Source organism: Onychostruthus taczanowskii, unplaced genomic scaffold (genome assembly GCF_017590055.1).
Source record: "Onychostruthus taczanowskii isolate IOZ18803 unplaced genomic scaffold, ASM1759005v1 scaffold108, whole genome shotgun sequence".
Taxonomy (NCBI): Eukaryota; Metazoa; Chordata; class Aves; order Passeriformes; family Passeridae; genus Onychostruthus; species Onychostruthus taczanowskii.
Window position 1 is genome coordinate 1,512,495 of NW_024497408.1, and position 22,461 is coordinate 1,534,955.

Genomic DNA, 22,461 nt, shown 5'->3' on the forward strand with positions numbered 1-22,461 from the left:
TCAGTTGTGGTGTAGTGTCATTTAGTAAAATTGCTTCTCTATTTTTTTTTATTTCCTTCCCCCCTAATATTTTGCTTAGAAATATGACCTCCGTCTGTGTCAGTACTAATTACATTTTCCTGACATTTGAATGAGGAGAAATGTGAGTATCTGGAGCCTGAATAGCACGCATAGCTCATCCTTTGCTTTTTAATGACAAGGGGGGCTTATAGAGGCCCATCACTTACAGCATCTGTGGGTAGCAGCTATCAGAGTAATGAGTGGCTTAATTAAGTTTCTTAAGAATTGAATAGGGAAGGTGAATAAAATTTTCAAAATTATTTGTTTCCTGTTAAAATAAAGAAAAAAGGTAAGAAATGAAAACACTTGGGAGCCTCAGATGGCACTTCCAGCTCCATTTTCAAAGCGTGACCTGGCACTCAGGCATGTGAGATCCAGTTGTGTCAGGAGCCTTTTGAAAACGGCATCCAGGATGTCCTGTCAGAAGTTGCAGCCTCCTTCCAGGCTTCAAAGCAGGAGCCAAACCTCCCGTAGCCTCAGGATGAGTTATCTGCTCCTGAGCAGGGACAGGGTGCATTGGCAGGGCACCCTCTCCATGGGGAAAGCAGCTCCATCCCTGCTGCCTGCTCCATGCTCACCATCTCCTCCACATGTTGGCCAGTTGAATATCCACAGTTGTCAGCCCTGTGCCCTCAGGGAGCACTATATTTGCTTTCAGGGGAGACCCAGCCTGTGTCAGACTAGATGGCTGCAGGTGGGAGGAAAGGCTTTGAGAAGCCACTCAGGGATCAACATGGATGTGGGAGGAACTTGCTGGTCCTCTCTGTTGCTCTTTTGCCACCCCAGGAGGCAGATTGGAGCTTTACTGAAACTGAAATGTGGAGTAAAGGAAAATTCCTTTTTTTCTCCTCTCTTTAGGAAATTAGTTTGAAGTTGTAACCAAAATAGAGGAGAAGAGGTTGGGTTGATCTCCAAGTGTTCAGACACTGCTGTGCTGATTCCAGTGGCCAGCTCATGGCCAGTGCCTGGAGGGGGTCGTGCTGGGAGAGCTTTCGAAGCATCTACACTCCATTTCAGTGCCTTTTGCTTTCAGGGTGCTTCTCCCACAAGCGTGGGGTTGTTCTGCCATTTTGTCTCCCATTTTCTGTGTGCATGCTGCTCATAACAGCAATGCTGGTCATGAAACAACAGGCGAGATGAATACTGTTTGTCGAGTGAACCTGCCAGGAGATTCCTGTGTTACTGGTTTGTGTGCATGTGCCAGTCCCCTTCTTCGGGCTTGCTTTCATCTCTCAGATCTTGATCTGTCTCTCCTTGCACTTGGCATTGCTATCGCTGTGTATAAACAAATCTGCTAGGCTGTCTGCTGGTATGTAACCCTCAGTAAATATTGTACCTGTCAATTAGCAGGCAGCATTTAATGTTTACAGGTGGTTAAGTTATGCTGCAATATTTTAGGATGAACCTAAATGACTTTTAAAAATGTGGGAATTCAAAGCAGCAAAGCTGTGTATCTGCCTGACAGGAGGATCTCCAAGATCTGGAAAGCAGACCTCACCTTGGAGAGGACCCAGGCTGGCAGCAGTGGGAGTCAAGGGCAGTGATTTAAGATTAGGCAGTCTCTGAGCTGGAGTAATGACCCATCATATCCTGTGAAGATAGGGAGCTTAAACACAGATTATCAACGTTTACTTCTTGTATTCAGTGGCCTGAGACAGGGTGTAGTTTTGCAGGGTAGTTATACAGGCACAGATGGAAGAGAAGTGTGGGAATGGGCTGCTGGAATCCACTAAAAATTATAAAGAAAAGGAAACTGTGAGCTTTCCTCACAATATACCAGTCCTGTGGTTTCAGTGTGTTGACTGGTAGGACAGAATCTCTCAGTTTTGTTCTCAGTTTCTCTGTCCTGGTCTTTTTGGAAGATCTGTGGACTGCTTTCTGTTATTGTTCAGCCCCTGAGGAGTGCCCAGAGATGGCCAGATACAGCTGGCATGGGCAGGAATCAGAAGTAGAACTGGGGTTTGCAAAGACCAGATTAGGAGTGTGAAGGGCTGGAGTCTGGTTCTCAGAGGTACTTAAACTGATCCAGGTTTTGCTGGCATGATGAGAAGTTTGGCTTTCAGTTTTGGCCAGGTTTGGCGTTCACTAATGAAGCCAGAGGAAGCTTGGACAAAGATGAGTTACACCAGAACAGACTAGCCACCTTGGCTGCCTCCATCCCCAGCAGGGGGATGAAAAGCCCTTGAAAACCCAGCTGTTAAAAGCAAAAACGAGACACCCCCAGAATGGCCTTGAATTATCTTCTTTATAAGCATCCAAATTATTAAGGTCTTGAAATCCAGATCCAAATTTATTGTGGCTGGTGGAAACTGTGTAAAGGACATCAGGCAGAGTGAAAATGCTTTAATAGTTAAGGGACGCAGGTGAGAGGGGCTGGGGCTGTGCATTTCAGTTTTTCTCCAGTGGCAAAGATACATGGCACAGGAGGAGTTTCTGGGTGGTGGGGGTTCTGGGGGTGGGGTTGTGGCGAGATGCCTTTCCAGGATGGAAACACATTAGCATCTGGTGGTTCTGCAAACTATGTGTGATGCTTTTCTGAAGACAGTGTGCCATCTATTAACAAAGTGAGAGAAAGGGGAAGGCAGAGGAATGTTAATTCCTTGCCTCCTAGAGGTTTTTGGGCAGGTCTGGGTTATAGCAGTGGTTCAGGATCTTGACTCTATGCTGTGAACACCATTGCTCTGGTCACAGTCCCCAGGGCAGTGTGCCTGCCTAGCCAGCTTTGCTCTTACAGCCCAACTGAGCTCAGCTTGCATGGACCACAACCCTCACCAGACGTGTGAGCCTGTGCACAGGTGCACACAGATGTGTCTGTATGTAGAGAACCAGCCAGGACTTGCTTTTGTACTGCATGGTACATTTTATCAGCAGCTCTTTTCATTCTTTGGGCCCATTATTGCTTTCTTAAGCAATTAGCATTGCTCATCTTGGGTAGGGATGAATGCTTTTGAATTGCATGTTACTTTGCAGTTAGGGAAGGCTGACAGCCATTCTACAGCAGTACTTGCCAATTAGTGTTGGTAAATGCCAGCATTACCTTGACTTTTGGTTAGTGGAAAATGTTCCTTATCGTGCCAAGCAGAAGAGGAAGGCTAATAGCACATTACAGGAATCAAAACATGAGGCTTGAGATAATGTAATGGCTTTAAGCATTTTACTGTTTTGTTAAACTTGATGGGAAAAAAAAAATTCTCACCCTTTTGCTGTACCAAAATGTATAACTTGCTGTAAGCAAGGTAGTCCAGTGAAGCTGCTGAAGCTAAGTTGCTTTACATCAATTTTTTTTGGCAGCCTAAGCAGTAATTACTGTTTCATCAAGGCTTTTATGGGATTCTTGTGATGCATGGTTTAGACATAAATAACACTGGTTTTAGGTGTTAATGTAGATACTTTTAGTCATGTAAAGGCCTTCCTCAGAATCTGATTCAGTTCTTAACATCTTTTTATCTGTTGTGTTTTCTTCCAACTTTCATTAACATGGATCCTGGGGCTATCTACTGTCTTGAAGTTTTAATGTGCACTGTGATGAGCATGTCTTCCCTCTTTGTTGCCTGTTTTGGGTTGTAAACTCTCTTAGGGACAAGGGCTGTCTTTTAATTGCAGCTGTACAGTACTGACAAAACTTGGCCTTTTTTTGCTTAGGGTTTTAGGAAGTGCTTTGATGTAACTAGCAGTGAAATTACAGTTAATATTTTTCGCTGCCAGTTATGTTCCACCTTTCCATAAAACAACAAGCATCCCGATTTTCTGGGGTTAAGTCGCTTGCTGCCAAATTTTTTCAGCTGACTTAAGATTCTGCCTGCCTTTGCTGTGATTTAAGTGATAGCTGCAGCTGTGGTGCTGTAGACTTTAATTTTGAATAGCGACCTGTCCTTTTATCTTGTTTTTGTACTGAATTTTCCAAGGGTGCTTGGATGTAGAGATAGTCGGGTAATAGATAAGTTACAATGTGTTGGTTTTACTGTGTCACCTTGAAACGAGGTCTTCACTCTTGGAAATGAGCTATCCCCAAAGGCAGCGCAGGAATGTTCAGGGTTCTGTTGCAGGAGGTCTCAGCCATACTCAGCTATCATAAACCGTAGGTGAAAACACTCCTGTGAAAGCATTTCCCACCATGGGTGTTTGGGCCTTTTCTCTTAATATTTTGTGTGCCATATTAAAGATACAGCAAACCCACAACTAAAATGCAAATGACTAGCTTTAGCTGAAATTCAAGTTCACACCATTTTATGTTTTAATCATTAAGTGTGAATAGTTGAAACCAAGTGGACATGCCTAAAAATAGAGGATGTTTTCTGCTTAGGTGCTGTAACGTTTCAGGCATTTGTTGGAATTATAATGCTACATACACCTAATTTTTGAGGCAGAGTGCTGAAAGCACTGAGCAAACCCTAAAGATTCCTGCTGTGGACAGCTGTAATACCAGTCCCCATGAGACACCCCTCTTTAGCTGTGTATGGTGGCTGGGCTTTAATCTGCTACAGGCTGCAAGGGTGTTTTCTGGGAAACTTCAGACTAAGCAACCAGCCATTCCCAAAAGCTCACCAAGAGCAAGAGACTGGGTGAAGTACTCAGTAGAGTGCAAACACCTGTAGCCCTTAAAAGCCTGAGTCTCCTCAGGGGCAATTGCCAGGCAGAAACCCCTGAGGGTCAGAGACAGAGGAGAAAATCCTTTGTCTGCTCTCACAATCATGATTCAGCTGATGGCAAGAGTGGAACAGTTCAGAGGGGTGCAATCCAGATGGTGATAGTTCAGGATGACAAATGATTCCAGCAGGTTTTTGTGAGGGGCGATGGTATAGTTCAGGTGCTTGCATTGGCTGATAAAGTGTTTAAAGCCCTTGCCAAGGAAATGATGTCAACAAGCAGTCTGTCTCCAGAGATGGATCCCTGGGCGACAGTCTTGCTTAAAGTCGTGGAATTTTCATCCACTCTGCTGTGCTGCCTGTTTTGTGTATTTTAATTATGTGTTTGTGTTTGGAGGAGGGTATGTTTTTGCTTTTTACTGTTCCCCAGGCTTCATCCCCTAGGACACTTCTCTTTTCATGGGGAAAATACTCATTTTAGTGAAAAGATGCCAAATGTCTGGCGGCTGTTTGTCCAAACAAGGCGACTTGTGAGATCAGAAACCAACACTTGAATGCAATCACAGTTGTGTCTGTGCTTCTGGCTCCTACTTTGAGGACATGGAGAATTTATATCATCAGTACTTCGTGATTCCACTTGGGTTTGGGGATTTTCCCCCTCTTTTAAGTAGTGTAGGAGGCGCGCTGTATGGCTTGCATCACCCAGATGTAGAAGCCAAAGGCTTCAGTGGTTCAGCATTAAGAAACTTTCATAGGCAGCAAGAATGGACAAAGGGCTCCTGTTTTGGAATAATTTATTGATAAAGAAATTTAAGATTGTTTTGCTCCCCTGCTTTTGATTTGTCTTGGAGTTGTTTAGCTTGCTTGTGCAACAATGAAAACAAAACCCAGGGTAGTAGATGAAAGCAGGAGTCCTGCTTTCAAATCAGCCTTAAAAATAACCTGGCTAAGATTCGATTAAAAATACACTCATTATCCACTAATGAAATAATTGCTTTGTTATGAATCTGCAAAAATCAGATTTTGGCATGATTTTCTGGTGCTGAGTCATTCACATTAATATCTGAGGTGTGAGGAGTGATGGCTTTTGACTGTATCTTAAGACTGAAGTGTTCAAGCTGCTTACCTTGTATGCGATGGTGCAATTCCCCAGCTACTAATCTGTCTTTCCCACCTGCCTGCCAGGGAATGGGGAATAGTGGGAGCAGGCATGATGTGATTCAGGGGGGAGCAGGGAGCTGGGAGTAGTGCTTTTAATGGATCTCACATCAGTGGAGGATGCTGGGCAGTGGTGTGTGCTGGAACCATCCCATTGCTCTCCCTGTTCATGTAGAGAGGGTTTGTTGCACGACAGGTCTAATGTTATGTGTTTCTGTTTCGAGAATTTTGTGCTGGTTTTCAGCTCTATGTGATCAGCATGCTGGTTGCCAGCTGCTGTGAAGCTTATTGAAGTAAATTTTTATAATGCATGGAACTTGGAACTTTCTGTTAAATGTCGCATTTCCAGAGCAGCTTCATGGCTGGTGAGGAAGATCCCACTGCTTGCTTCTGCTGCTCCTAATGGAAGACCCTGAGAAGTCTGTAAGTGGGAACTGGTCCCTGCAGACAGACAGTAAAAATCCACGCTGAATTGCAGAGGGAGGGAGACATCCTGTGGGCTGCATTCAGGTCCATGTCAGTCAGTCGGTGTGTGCATACAGACTTTGCATGGTTATTGATATTCTTATCAGTGCTTATCTCTGTTTTTGTTTTAAAATTGTTGCGTATTTACATCAGCTTCGTCTGAATTGCTGCTGTGACAGAAAGTGGTTTTTCGTAGACAACTATTTTACATTTTCCATTTTACTGTCTGGCTTTTTAACTACTTATGGTGTTTCTGTTTTCCATTTGTTTACACCTTGCTCCTGCCAAGCTTGTCTTTTATGAAAGATTTCAAAGCAATTTTTTTTCTTTTGTATATACAGATTTGCAGCTCCTGGAACACGGCACAGTCAAAATAAGTCAAACCCCTTTTAAATCCCCTGCAATTAGCTAGTGAAGGGGAAGCGGGGGAAAGAATGGCTCCAGTGTCTTTTGCTCATTTATTTATTTATTTTCTTCAACACTCAGAGGAAAAACGTTCCTTTTTGTTTTATTAATGATGTGCTTATGAAATGGAGTGTTTGATGGTGTGCACTCGGAGCAGGCGGAAGGCGAGCTTCCCCACGTTGCGCTGGCAGCACGCTCCCTTTCTGATCTGCAGCACTCTTAGTTTATTCCAGATGTAGGCTTGCTCTCAGCAGAGGCTGTCTGATGTACAATGGTTTCACGGTGGAGAAAAAATGGCCTATGGGGACCCACTGGAAGCTGCCAGTTGTATTCTCTATTCTCACTTGTGGTCTGTTACATAAGATGACCCTTCCCCTGTGGGCCCCCCACTTCACAATTAATCCAAGTAGAATATTCATATTGTCTTTTAAAACATTTTAATTATTTGTAACCTAGGCACTTTGAAGTAGATCAGATTCAAGCGGGAAAGTCTGCTTGAAAGAGCCAAGTTGGGAGGAAAGTTGAGTCACTAAGAGTGATGTAACTGCGGAGAAGAGAAATTAGCCATTAGTCCAGCTCCAGCCTGACTTGACCATTTGTGTGTCTGCTTGCTGTGTGAGGGAAGTCAAAAAATGCAAGTCTGGAAGGGATTTCAAGAAATGACCCAATCTCATCTCATCCTCTGAGACTGACTTCGACAAATGTTGGTTCATCATGTCCATGAAATCCTTTTCTGTGAGGAATCCATGTAGGCAGGGTTGCTGCTGCTTGGGATTACAAGCGAAGTCCGTGGGACACATCTGGGCAGAGTTAAGGTTCGAGTCCCTAACAATGAATTTTTGCTCCTTATTGCTTTGAAACTCTCAAAGCAAGCATGTCTTTCTGAGTGTCCATCTTGGCCAAATCTCAGGTGAATTGCATGGTATTTTTTGGATTGTCATATACAAGTATTCATCTCATGGTGAGAATCAAAGCCCACTGCTCAAAATTTGAAAAGTTTAATAAGGGATAATAAGGGACAGATCAATAAGGCAAAAGTAACAGCTCTGGGTGCATGGCAGCAGCCAGAGGCTCACCCAATTTTTTTAGCAAGCAGTCCTTTATACTGTTGCAGTTGCATTACTTTCTCAAGTGACTTAGCACGTTTTTGGAGCCAGCTTACCACAACTCCGCCTTAGGTTTCCACAGAATTGTGTAAGGCCACAGCTACAGTCTCCAAGGTTCCATTGGGGGAAAGTCCAGGCTGGTCTTCTGATGCCACTTCAGACTCCTTTTATGGTATTTTGTTCTCTGCCTGTCCTATCTTGGTTATACATTTTTCAAGAGCGGTTGTATCTTGTGATACATCCTTTGCAAGCACGCTTCCATCTTGTGATAGCCTTGCTTTAGGAACAATTTTAGTTGTACTGTTCACAAAAACAATTATGATTTGCACTTTATTTACAGAAGTTGTTACAGTTTGTAATAATTTGCAAGGGCATATACATAGCAGCAAAAGCCAACTGTTGCATAGAGTTCATAACATCCTGTTATGTCATGAGCCAGTCCTCAAGTGCTGCCCAGGGTGCTTGTGACCTGCCTTTGGCTAAAGGAATATAGCTCAGTCTCCTAAGGAGTAAGCGGGGTTGGATATCACCTGGTCCCTGGCTGCAGCAGGGGCTGGTAGTGCCTCGCACTCTGTCCTTGATGAGGACTTCTGGAGTTTGAGACTGAGCTGGCATCAGCACATCTGTGCTTTGTGCTTGAAGTGCTTTTGCACCAAGAGCTATGAGCGCATATGTATAGATTTCTTGTGTCACTGGTGGACAAAGCTGGGGGGAGGTTATTCTGAGTTATTTATAAGTGAAGCTGTGAGAATTATTCTAAGAGGATGGGAAAATTCAGATGTTAATAGAAATGTGGAACTGACAGCAGCTGAGCAGCAACTGGAATCGTGCAGCTGATCAAAGAAGAGTGGTCAGCATTTAAACTCATCCTCTGGGCAGGGATTAAGCAGGCTCCAAGGGCAGTGACATCAGACCTGCAAAATGCCAAAACTAACTACACTTGGAGTTTCCTTTGGGTATTGCAAGTCTCTAGAGTGGAATGAACGCACCAGAATCCTATCTTTCTTTTAAAGACTAAGTGAGCTTGTAGCCTTTTTGTTCATGAAGGAAAGCTTGAAAATAGGATACTTCAACAATTTTAAAAAATAAACATTCATTACTACTTTTTTTTTTCTTTTCTTATTTTTTAAAGCATTTAAGCTTGGTGTAGTTTAACCTGGGAGTCCCCAGTAACTCAACAAAATCAGCTTTAAGTAAAATTTAAATGCATTTATAAATCCTTAGAACTGGCACAGAGCTTTACTATTGAGGCTTTCCTGTGATGGACTCACTTAAGATGCACGTTCAAAGCAGCACCATTTTTAGCCAGCTGTGAAGTATCCCATGCTGCTCTGTACAGAGAGCACAGCAGCTTCATGGGGAGAGAAAGGGCTTCTGCTGGACATCCCCTTTCTCCAGAGGCCTCAAGGAAAGGCTGGCAGTCTGCTCTTTTATACATAGCTTTCAAAATCTGGGAGTGACATCCCTCATAGGTACCAGTGTGTTGGTGGGGGGCATTTGCTTTCAGCGCATGGTTAAGTGAAGAGCTATGAATGTTTTATGAAGGAAAGGGAAAGAACAGTGAGGGGTTCTGATTTCCAGCTGACGGCGCTGAGTTGTTTATTCCCAGTGAAATCCCTGCAGCTGACCAAGGACTGAAGGGACAGTGTTTTCTTACACAGGACTTGGTGGCAGTGGCATTTGAAAATGAGTGAAAGAAATACATGTTTGGGCATGTGCCAGATGGTTTTGTTGTCTTGTGGATGTGTTTTTCTGCCCATGTTTGCACTGAGCAGTGCTTTACTTTGCAATTGCTTTTGATTACTTTGCAACAGCTTTTGATTTTAGTGGGCATTCAAAGGGAATGAAATTGGTACTTGCATCAAGAGCATTAGAGTCTTGCCATTTGCTCTTATTAAGTGTTCTGTATATGAATATTTGAGAGTTGGTCAGTTAATAATAAATTTGGGAATTTTTGCAGTAAAATATGTGATAGAGAAGAGTGCTAAGAAGTGCAAGCCAGGCACATCGCAGGCCTTGGTGTAACTTAGTTCCAAAAAGCTTTTCCAAGTCATTAAAGGCAATTTTATGACTGCATTGTTAAATTTTATTGGAAAGTCTGCTTCCAAACTGGATTTAACAAAGGGACATTCAAAGTGGCATCTTATGAGGAGAATGGATGGTCATCCTTTCAGCCTGGGCTTGGTTGGGGGAGGTAGAGAGATTGTATTTCTCTGGTGTACTCTCTTCATTATGTGTGCAAGGTACTTCACAGCAATAAAACTTCTCTGGAGCATTTTCATGCTGTAGCTCAGTTCTGTTTTTTAACTAGATAAATATAGTTGACTCTTGCCCCTGCATTTAACACAGTGTCTCATGTGTCACTCTAATTTATTTTAAAGCATCCTCTGTCCTGACATGTCCTGTTATTCAGCAGGAGACTGGGTTTTTAGAAAGGCATTGAAGATCCCAGTTAAACCTGCTGGGATATTGCCCATCTGCAAGGCTTTCAAGTTAACAAATTACCCACAGGTGTATGTTTCCGGGTTCAAAGTTTTGGGTCACCTCTTATGGAATGTGGTTTGGTTTTTGTGTTTCTCCTACCTACCTGTGGTCTGAGGGCTGGGATTCATTGATATCATAGTTGTTGTTATTATTAATATTCATGTTAACATTAGTAATGTTAGTAATTGATAATAATTAATTATTCTTGTTATTTTTCACTTTATTATTAAGGTATTGTTGTAGCTACTGACCTCTTTGTTCCTTTATCTGAAAAAAGTTGTATTTTAAAAGTTTCAGGGATCAAGTGAAAAAAAACCCCATGTTTTCTTCACTTAATACTCTGATAAACAACAGTGGCCTAAAATCTGCAGGTTGCTGCTACAGCCCTTGGGTTTGCCGATATATTTAGCAGTTCTCCTTCTCAGAAACAAGCAGCAATTTGTGCATGCTCTTCACAGTTTGCTATGAAATTTTAATCATCTTTGCTACTTGGGTGTTTGGGTAGTGCGAGAATGTTACTTGTGTGCATAACACACCCAGTCAGAAATAGCTGACCTGGTGCCTGGTGACTACAACACATGGCTTAAAAATTGCCTCCGAATTGTGCATTTTGCTGTCTTACAAGCTTGAAAACTTCCAAGGGTTTTTCATAATCCTGTAGTCCTGGTTCTTCCCCTCTCTTGACAGCATCCTGACAACTGCCTTACTTGTCTTGCTCGCTTGTTTTTCTCTTTCCTTTTTTGCTCTGCTGATACTGTCACACTTGAGTTTCCTTGTGCCCAGTCCTGCCGGTAGGACTCATGGTAGCTAGTTTCTGTTTTGCATTTCATATTGCTCTGAAGTTTGTAAACTGCTTTTTGGTTTAATCTTTACAGCAGTTAAAAATAACCAAAACCAATAAAGATGTCCTGAACATTGCTTATTACCTTACTTATACTGAAAATTATTCTCCACAGTGGGTAAATTTATTATTTGCAATCTGTGCCACAGCTGCCCAGTAAGAAATACTTGACTGGCAGCTGATAATTTGAAGTTGGTGATTTTTTTCCTGTCTCTCAAATCCTGCAAACCCCTCTGGAGAGGGAAGCACTGCTGTGTGATGCAAGTCTGGTCCCTGCTGCAACAGCAGCTGCACCACCTGATGTTCAAGGTCCCCCTTGAACCACGTCTTGCTCCTCTACAGCCCTGCACAGCTCATCCTTGAGTTTTGGCGAAGGGGTTTGAGGCCGCTGGTTGCTCCGGGAAGGATCAGGGCATTGAGAACAGTGCATCTGTCTGGCTCAGAAAAGCTGCAAACTCCCCTGCAAGGAAACATCTGCGTGCTCACCCTGCTCTGTGCTGCCTCCTCCTTTCTGCCTCCTTCGCTTGGACCGCAGCTAACATAGCAAAGCTCAGCAGAAACACCAGTATAGCTTGGGCTATACAGGTGTGTGGTGATGGGCAGCAAGGTGCTAAATAGCTCCCTCCCATACCTTCCCAGCCCTCTCTTGGTGTTCCAAATCCAAATTGAAGGACTTTCTGCACATTTTCTCTCAGCGAGAAGGTTGCCGCATATGGAAGATGCACATCCTGAAGGGGACGGACGGGCTGGGAATCCAGATAACGGGAGGCAGAGGGTCAAAGCGGTCCCCTCACAGCATCATCGTCACCCATGTGGAGGAAGGCGGCTCTGCACACAGGTGAGGTGACAGTGGTGCCTTCATGGTGGTGGGTGTGATGGAATAACCACAGCCATCACTGTTACCTGGGTTCATGAGAGGAGTTTGGGGTTTTGCCCAGCCAAGGTGTGAGGGTGGGAATATGGCACTGTCAGACTAAAAATTTATTTTTGTATTTGATCACTGAAGCTTCTTCTAGAAGGTTTTGTCCAAACTGTAGACAGATCAAACACTTCCTTGATGTTGTAGGGGAAACCAAAGAGCTTGATGGCTTGTTGGGCTTTTCCCCCAAATCAATTTTTGGAAGATGTGCCTTTCCCATGGGATCAGTTGTGCAACACCAGGGTGCTTACTGACTGCCCTGCTGTTCCTGATGGGGTGGAGATGAGGCTTGCTGCTGTTCCCTTACCTAATCCAGTGGGTCACAGAGAGGACTTCTGGAGTCTCAGCCCTGCTAAGAGGGTGAAATTGCCCTGGTTATAACAATGATTTCAGGTGGGCACCTTTCTGAGCCCCGTTTTCTAGAAAGTAATACTGCACTGATCGGTGCAAGCTTAGCATAGTGAGATCCTACGTTGTCCATGCCTCCGTATCAGACCACGTTCCAGCAGAGCCGGGCACTGTGGTAGAAGCACCCTGCAGCTCCATGTTCCCACTCTGTTTCTGCAGGGATGGCAGGCTGATGGCCGGCGATGAGCTCCTCATGATCAACGGGCAGTCGCTGGTGGGGCTCTCCCACCAGGACGCCGTGGCCCTCCTCCGCTCGGCCGCTGGCCTGGTGCAGCTGGTGGTCTCTAGCAAGGTACAGACATCTCCTGGGTGGTCTCACAAATGTGCATCCACAGGTGTTTGAGCAAGTGCTGCATGAAAAGGGCGTATTTTCCACAGGGAATCACGTGTGCACTTCTGCTGCTCTAAATTTAATGCACAGCGAGGGGAAATACATCAATAGCTGCCATAAATCTGTGGCAAATCAGCACAGTATAGACCAAATTAATGATTTGCTTGTACTGTCACTGTCACTCAGTACGCAGATGAGTCTTTATTCATGCAGACATTACCTACGTTTCGGCCAAAACCATCTTCTTAAAATTACATGCTAAGTAAAGCAGGCTGTTCTGAGCCTCTTCTGCTTCCTGCCTGCACAGCTTGTGTACCTCTCATCTCTGTCCTATCTGTGTGCCTGAGATTTCTTGAAAATTATCTCTTGGCTTGAGTTCCTTATTTTGTCCTTGTTAATAGCGTGGAATGGAGCTCTTACAGATAAAGGAACATGAAACTTTCATGGGAAATGAGAGTGGAACTCATTTATCAGTTGGACTCTTTGTTCTGCCTTGATCACAGAAGAGGTTGAGGGGATATTACATAATATTTTGCTTCTTTGTTTAAGAAATCCTGCTCACCTCCATTTGCTCTTCTCCATGGAGCATATCCTGCTGCTCCTGGACCTGGGTCGCTGCAGGTGTTTGGTGCGTGGCCAAGTGACTGCCAAAAGCACCCAGGGATCTCAAATTAGGACCTGCCTGCAATGTGGTGTCACCAGGGCCTTTGAGGTGGTGACAGGAACATATTGGCCCAAACAGAGCACTCATACACCTGCATTTCCAGGGTGTCAGCAAGCCACTGTGTCAGAATTTTAAATTTTTTTCCTTAGCTTCACCTTCAGATTTCTCCAGCCATCCCAAAGCAGATTTCTGTGACTTTAACATCTGCATGCTCTTAAGGCTTCCCTGGCTGCTGCATGCACATGTTTTTCACGAAGATCCTCTATTCCACCATATCCAAAGTGAAGAGCTTGTGACTTCTCTAGCATTTCTGTTAGACATTGAAGTTCATTGCAGACCTTCTTCAGAGTCACAGTCTGGCGTTAACCCCACAAGTGTTTTTTCTGGAAACACCGCACTTCGTCCTGAAGTAGGTAATTTTGTGTTTCCTTTAGACAGCTGGACTCTGCCAAAGCACAAGACAGTAGACTGCATTTATTTCTCCTTAAAATTAAGTGCTTGTTCCTATGGTGACCTCATCAAAATAATCATCATGCATAAACTTAGGGCATAAAACATCACTTTCCTCATCGGGCTGTGAATCTGCTTGTCCTGTGCTCTGCGCACTTGGACAGTTTTCATGTCCCTGGAAGGGGGACTTGGAAAGGCAAGCAGTAGGAAATACAGCCTGTCCCGTATATCTGGCAGTCTCAGAAAAGGTGTAGATAGGTGAAGTGCTCCCTAGTAACTCCCTCTGGGCATTCATTATTTGTTAGTATAGAAATGCAGCTTGTCCTTTTGGTCTGGTGATCAGTAACACAGAATTTGTTCTCCAAGCAGTGAGTCTGTCTGGCCACTGCTTTTGGCTGAGGCACATGTTTGCCTGCCAGAAAACATGGCAAAGACTGGAAGCAGATGCTTGAGCATCAGGAATGAGTTGGTAGAGGATTGCTGGGTCAATTTTCATTGTATTGTCCTAAGTAGCATTGTCAGTGTATTATTCTTATGTCTGTAGGTAGATAAACATGTAAAGGGAACATCCATAGGGAGGGAACCAGGAGCACAGGGTGTGATTTGGGTTGCAATGGAATGAGTAATGAGGTCTGTCAACTCTCAGTTCACTCTCAGTGACATTTACTAAATCCAAAGTGGGGAGGAACAGGCTGCCAAAGAAGCATTTATTTTAAATTCTTCTTCGTGAAATCTAAAGGTTTTAAATGTGTATTGGCCTATGTTTACTTACATATACACTTTAAAACCAAGCCTGCTTTTTATAACCAGACCATTAACAGTTTGAGCGTGTGGAAGTGTGTAGCACAGGGAGGATTACCAGGGAGCTCACACTGGCCAGGTGAGATGGGGCAGTTTTACTGTGACACTGGTGTTTTTCTGCACGTGATGTAATATATTGTGTTGTCTCTCGGGTAGGAATCTTCTGAAGGGGATCTTCTGAAGTATCCATCTACCAGTTTGCCAGACTTGCTTAGCACTTGCTCAGTCCAAGATTCTGTCTCTTGCACTGACAATAAGGAAAACGAAGAGCCAGAAGAAGAAGATGTGAAAGGAGTGAATGTGTCTCCTGAAAAACTGGTTGCTGTAAGTGTGTTTTGGTGTGACATTTCCACTCTCTCTCAAAGCCCATTTGCATGGGTCACATTCTTCTACAGCCTGACACAGAGCACGTCCTTGGGACCAGACAACCCCATCCCACCCAGCCCTTCTCTGCACGAGATGTGGGGAAGGTGCTGGAAAAGGGATGGCATTTACCACAGCCCTTGCCATCTCTGAGCTGCAGCAAGGCAGCAGCACAGGGAACAGGAGCTCTCGAGGCCTCCAGCCTATGTTGCAATCATGGTTTTGTTTTTCTCTTCGATTGTTTTCCACCCACTTCCACTGCTTTTGTTGGATCTGATGCAAAGTCTCTTGCCATGCTTACGCAGTTACATGCTCTTCTTTCCCCTCCTTTTGTAACAAAACTTCTTTAACAGTTTATGATCCAAGTCTTGAAGTTTGTATTTGCTCTGTCAAAGCCAACAGACACTTTGGAGGAGGGATAGGAATTTCTGGCTGTGAACCATAGTTGAAGTTCTGAATAAATGCTGCTGGTTGATAATCTCACTTGCATTCCCTTCAGGACTACATTAAGAAGAGATTAAGTGGGTTATTGTTATTTATTTGTAGTGCAGCAGCTCTATGAAACTTCATAGGTCTTCTGGGCCTTTCTTGTATGGTGCAGACAAAAAATAAAATGATGTTTCTAATCTAAAGAGCTTGTGGACTGGTTTTCAAGCAAGGGAAGGCAGGTGGATTCACTTGAAGGTTTTATCTATGTCTTATTATCCCTTCTTCCTCTCACACTCTTTTCTGTTAAAATAAATCAGTTAAACCTTTGGATGACTCAGATATGATACTGGTTTGGTGATTTGTTTTGATTTTATATTTTTACACTTACACTTCAGCAAAAAGGCTATTCCCTAGGATGAGTCTCATGATGCTGGTGTTTACTTCCTACCTGCCTTTTGTGTCTGACTTACTTTGAGTCAATGTTTATAACACTCTCACAGATCTTAATACTCTAACAAATTTTGTTACTTCTTCACTGTCTTCTCTTCTATGTGCCAGGATGACTTTTGTGGGGATGAAGGGAAAAACAAATAAATGTGGGACGCTTAGCATGCTGATGTTGGTGTAGTGTTTGTATGTGAACTTGAGTGGGCATCTAAGCATTCTTTTGACTATCAAAATACTTTGAATTCTTCTGCATATCATGCTTTCTGTTCTGGTGATTTCTAATAAGGTTATGGCTCGGCAGCACTTAAATATGAAAATCAATTTTGACAAAATTTAATTATGTGTGGCTTCAGGATTAAGCTCCCTGGCATACCACTAACTCTTTCAGCACTGGGAGTTATTTGTCATTTGGTTTGCTCAGGTCTATTCCAGCAAGGCTCTGCCTGGTTGCCAGGGATGGTTTTTTTATCAGTTGTTTCTTTTCCAGATAAACGTAGTGCTCAGGGAAGCTCAAGATGGTTAAGGTGCTCGTGACCATGAGGAGAAAGCTGCATGAGCCTCCCAGAGCCCTTCTGCTTGGACTAGAGTTTAGAGCCTGCCCTGATGTCCATCACAGTGCCACTGCAGCTGGCAGTGGTGGTGGCCACTAACTCAGAGCCAGCTGGATTTGCCTGCCTGTCGGGCGCTCTCACCCCCAATGGCAATAGCTCTTTGCTTTCAGAATATATCATTGGAAGGTTGAGGGGAAATCACAGAAATATGGGTACAATAAACACTTTAGAACAGTGGCAGCAGGGTTTTTTTTTTTTCATTGTCTTTTCTGCTTCTAGTAATTTCTTTTTTTGAAGGATATAATTTAAAGAAATGTAATAAGTTTTTGGTGACTTTAGGACCTCTTCTGTTTTTGCTTGATCTGCAGATGAAATCATTGCTTTTCTGATCCAAAGCACAGAACGTGTTTGTGTTCCCGTTGCAATTGCTGTGTCAGCCTCAGAGTGCAGACGGGGCTCGCTGCAGCCTGGGGTGGGCAGTCTGTTCTGTGTAAACCTCTCAGCTTTACCTTCATCCTCATCCATCCCACTCAGGTCTGGGCAGCCTGAACTGGGCTGGGCTGTGCAAATACTGCATACCACAAAGGAAGGTAAATGTATGGAAAAGATAAAATTCATGTGGCTTTTTTCCACCTGGCAAGACTGGGGGGATTTTTCATAGCAAAGCTTAGAAACTGATTTCAAGGCCAGTATGAAATCAAAGCATTGCAAGATTTTATTTTTAAATGTATATAAATGTGTAGTCCAATTTATTATTGCAAAATTGCTCTGGAAATCACTGCTCTGTGGTGCTCTCATGCTTTTGATGGTATTCATGTGTCTTCTCTTTCTCTCACATATATTTCATTATATCTGTACTGTAGATAAGGGATGACAGTGTGGCTGAGGATTAAAGCAGGAACTAAGCTGCACTATTTTTAATCAGCGCAAATGTAATTGTATTAGACTTTCAGGATGGGTGGTACTCAAGGTCTGTACCAGGTAACTGAGGCTGTGATCTCAGTCTGAGAGTCAGACATCTTAGATTTGAAGCTGACTCCCAACTCAGCCCTGTCCAGGAGTTACCTTTCTCACCTCTGACAAGAGGTTAATGGATTTTCTTGTTTATTCTGTGGGGCTTTGGAGGGATTTAAAGGGGTGCTGTCAGGTGCGGGGTGGTTATGTCATAATGAGTAATTCAGAGTGTTTTATTGTCAGCTGAGGCTTCACTGTCCCTTTTCTGAACCAGAACAATGTCTATCTAATTCTTAAACAAGTCTAGAAGATACTAAAAAAATTGCAGGAGCTTCTAGGTTTGTCAGAGGTATTGTGTAATTAACTTCTCTGTGAATATAATTCATTGCTGAGTGTTCAGAGCCATAATTAATAGACCTGATGGACTTGTGCTTTAGCACCTCATTGCCTAAAGGCTGAACCAGGCAGAAAAAACAATCACTTGGAATGAAGGTATATATTCAAATATTCATCCTTGTAGCTGCTTAGAACTCAGCTGGACCAGGCTCGTAAGGAAAGTGATGTAAGTGGTCACTGTTTTGAAATGGGACACCTCACCAAGGTCCCTTCCAAACTGGCTTATTTTTAAAATCTGTGAAAAAAATAGTAAAAATTAAAATTATATTTTCTAGATGCTGGTTGTTAAAAAATTTCCCCATGAGCAGTTGTTTCCAGCTCTTTTAAGTTCTGCTCTAGGATTTTTAGACAGGGAAATAGAGTCTGAGCTAGTCAGCTTCTGCAGGACACAGCAGAAGAATTTACTGACACTTGAAAACTGTAATTTAAGAGAAGTATCACTTTAAGTCTTACTTGAAAGTCCACTTGTTAAGTTTCATTAATAAAAATCACTTAATACAATTTAAATGGAGTTCTGCTTTTACAGTCTTCTTATGTAAAGCCCTGTTTAACATGAAACATGCCTTAAAGTTTTAACTTCATTAAGACTTGTACTGCCAGGCAGAAAAGGGATTACATTAATATCCTTAAAGTGCATTTCTTTCAGGAGTAGTTTGTCCAAAACGTTCCTTAACTTCAGAGCCGAAGCACTGGCCAGAGAGTTGTGTTATCCTAAATGGTCCTGAGACATTTTAGGGATTCTAAACTCCTCCACCCCAATCCATATTTTGCCATGTGCAGTTGACACTGCTATTGTAAAATGTCACTATTTATGTCCAAGTGTGAAATAGGATAATATGATAGCATTTGCCTTGAATGATTTATTTGTAATTCTAATTCACTTTTACTAGTGTTTCTGTTGCTTGAAATTGAACCTATCATTGCATTGCTGGCTGGTGGAGCTACCTGGGAAGTCAACTCTAAAGAGAAGGCTCATCTACCAAGAATTTCCAAAGGGTCCAATGAATTTGGGGGGTTTTTCATCCCTGGACAGAAGCATGTGCCATTCTTAGTTTCTTGAGAACTTACCTACCTTTGTGTGGTTCAATATCTGATGGTCTGAATATTTTTTAAATGTTCAGCTTCAGTGACCAGCTTTATATTAATGGCTTGAAATTTCTACAGGTTAGTAAAACACAGCAAGAAGGGTGTCTGCCTCGAAAGGTTTGGATCTGTAGTTGCTGGGGGCAGGGATGGAAGGTTGGGGACTGCTCCTCTGTACTTAGATCTTGTGTTCTCCCCAGATTCTTAAATCTGCTTTTCCTGATGCTGGAGGCAGGACCCTGAGCTGAGTCTGTTCCATGCAGAATAGAAGTGTAAAAAGAGAAAAGGAGGTCACTCTCATCTCTTCCTTTTCAGGGGGCACTGGGAAGGGAATTTGCCTCCCTGTGCCCAAGCTCACCTTGCAGGCAAGCCCTGGGGACACCACCTCTAGCAGCACCCCCAGCTGTGTGACCCTCCTGTGGGATATCAGGGCCTTTCTACTCATATTTAATCATTTTGAGATGACCTGAAGGGTGGGAAGTGTGCCTTCATGTCAGTGCCGGGCACGTTGCACACGGAGACATCCGTGACCCTGCAAGGTCTTCACCCTCCTACCAGCAACAGAAACAGGATGTTTGCTGCTGAAGGTTCCCTGCGTGGTCTGGATTACCTGATCCCTGCCAAAGCCCACTTGTGGTTTTTGTGCAAGACATGTAGCTGAAAGGGGATAAATAAACCTGTTTGGTGAATGTGAAGAATTGCATTTGTTTAACTCCACTCCCTCTCAGTTTATATTTTTTTTCTGTGCTGTAGGACTGACTAGTTGTTTTCTGCCATGAGCCTTTCTGTCTTACCAGGGAATCCACACATAATTACCTGTAGCCATGCAAACATAATGAAGAACAGGATAACAATGCCATAACTTTAAAAACAGTCTTGGGGTCAAAAGTTCTTCTGGAAACACTGAGAGAGAATTTCAGAGAAAGCATTAGCATTGAGAAGGAACAGGAAGCATAACTCAACAATTAAATGTGTGCAGGGCGTGGAGAGGGGCCCTCGTTACTTGGAGTACTGGAGTGTTTGTTCCCATTAGGGCACTGCAGTCTCAACACAGGCTGCAGAAACACAGCTCACTCCTCAAACAGCGCTGCATGGCTGGGAGAAAAGCAAGAAAAATATTTTCCTGGCAGAAATTTGCTTAGCAATGAAAGGCTTTACTTGGGAGGGGGGGAAGAAATTGAAAAGCCTGGTGTGGGGCTTTTTTATGTACTGGGAAGTGTTCAGCAATTCTTTTCCTCTTTGTGGTGATGACTGGCAATGTTTGCAGATCCTGCCCTGTGCCCCATCACTGTTGGAAGGGGCAGGCAAGGGCAGGGTCCAGCTGTACCTTGGCATGGCTCACAGCTGCTGCTCAGCTTTAAATGCTGAATTTGTTGAAAGTCTGGCTGTACTGTACTTTCTGAGGTACAGTATACGTCCAGCATATCGATGGGTCTGTGTCCGTGCAGTGCCCTTCCCTCATGCTGTGGCTCATGAGACACACTGGGTCCTACAGTGACTCCAGAAGCAAGTTTTCAGAGTAAATGTAGTTAGGAATTTGGGCAAGAGAAAATGACTAAATGCTTGGAGACCAAATCTCATTCACACAGTATGTGTTGTTTCTAGAAGCCCTATCACATTAAAATAAGCAATTGCAGTTGGATTTGTTGCAGGGGGTTGCTCAGCAATGGGCTGGTTGTGGTGGTGTGACACTGGTCAGGGCTGGGGGAAGGTGTTGGCACACATCACATGAGCTGAGGGAAGAGTGCTGAAAGGCCTCCAGTGGTGCAGTGTCACTGGATTACTGAAAAACATTACACATTATAAAATTCACCTGTCAAGGAGACATTAATGTTCTTCATGTCAGGAGGGAGCTCCTCAGAGCACTCCTATCGTTCCCTGTGCCTGGCTCCCAGCCCTTCTGGGCCTTTTCCTACTGCTTCCATCTTAAAGGCAAAGACCAAAAGAGAAAACTCTTTCACCCAGGGTCCAGTACTTGAAGGGTTCTCTGTAGACGTGATGCTGTCTACAAATCATGAATACCTCGTGTTGCTTGGGCTTGGTGGAACATAACCTTTCTTACTTGACCATAAATAAAAGTGTGGACAATGCCCAGAGTTACAATTTTTGCTCTTCCCATGTGATATGTTTGAAAGCCGAGTCAGCAGAGTAATAGAAACACAAGTTTATCTACGGTACAGGTTCTGCATCGTCTTTGTTTTTGTGAATGAGGGCTTTTCCCATAAAGCATCAGATACAGTACAGCCTGTCTCTCGTTTGGCTGTTTGGATAACTGCCCAGTTTTGAAGGAGATGAACTGCCTTTAACAAGCTAAAAATAACACCCTCATGGCACTGGAACAAGAGAAATGCTGTCACAGCCATGCAGTTCCCATACATTAGCAGAAGGATGATACTCAAGAATTTTTTAGTTAGTGTGAATGTCTCAGAACCACATCTGCAAATTTTTGACCATGTGCACTGTCCAATCTTGGTTGGAATCAAGTAAAAATAATTTGTGATGTGCTGTGCAGCATCCATGATGTATGAGGCTTCAGGTCCTTGAAGATGCAGGTATGAATGACACTTCATCCAGGTATGAAAGACAATTCTTACATATTCCATATCTTCTTGTATACTTAGGATGGTTTGAAATGCCAGTTTGGAACTGAAATCCAAAGCTTCTACCAGTGGTGTCATGGGAACGCTTTCTGCAGCTGTTGGTTGACGTCGGTATTAAGAAGGTCTTGTTTCATTCTCAGGAGAGCTGTTTATTTTGATGAGTGATTATTGCATGTTTTGTCCTTCACTGGCAATTAAAAGATTGTAATTTAAAAAAAACAACAACAAAAAAAACAAACAAAAAAAACCCCCCAAAACAAAAAACAAAAACAAAAACAAAAAAAAAACAAACCAAAGGAAAAAAGATAAGCAATTTATTGTTTGTTATGATGTAAAGGCTCCAGATTTGCGGTAAGCCAGGAACTGAGCGTGTATTAAACAAAATAATGAAGTAGCTGAACCAGCTTTCACACTGCTTGAGTTCCATGTTTGCCATACATTCATGGAATCCCTTAGGTCTCTGCTGTTTACTAAGTCTGGTCTTCTGGGATCTCCCTGCAGCACTTAGAGACATCTCGTGGACAGTGACTAAACTGCATGGAAAGCATGTGTCCTGCTTTTTTTGTGTTTTGGGGGGAAAAAAGGATAAAGCATAAAAAAGAGAACAGCAGGAATCTGTTTGTGTACATTGGATTTCCTTTAGCTCAAAAGCTGTTTCTAGTGGAAAATCATAATATACTGCAGAAGAAGAGTAATCTTGTCCAAAAAGGATTGGGAACTGTTTTGTTGGGAGCATCTTACTGTTTCCAAGGCATGTGTTGTCTGCGATATGTGTTTCTTGGAAAACGTAACTGCGTTAGCCATTTCCTGCATTTCTTCATATTTAAAAGGATATTTTTTAGAAACTTTTTCTCTTCAAAACATTATGAATAATTTTAGTGACGCTTTGGATATCTGAAAATGGAGTGTGCTTTGCTTAGCTGCATCTCTGACCAGTGAGTCATTGGAGCCAGCACAGCT

The 22,461-nt window shown here is 43.2% G+C and overlaps 1 protein-coding gene across 2 annotated transcripts in view; it reads left to right on the forward strand.

The window, feature by feature from the left end:
- The window catches only part of PDZD2 (PDZ domain containing 2), a 138,136-nt gene that overhangs the window by 70,515 nt on the left and 45,160 nt on the right, over nt 1-22,461 (forward strand). For both annotated transcript variants that reach the window (XM_041419592.1, XM_041419583.1), the window contains exons 3-5: nt 11,801-11,943; nt 12,592-12,724; nt 14,835-15,002. In XM_041419592.1, coding sequence (XP_041275526.1) covers nt 11,801-11,943; nt 12,592-12,724; nt 14,835-15,002 — 444 coding nt within the window. The remainder of the gene's footprint in view (nt 1-11,800; nt 11,944-12,591; nt 12,725-14,834; nt 15,003-22,461) is intronic.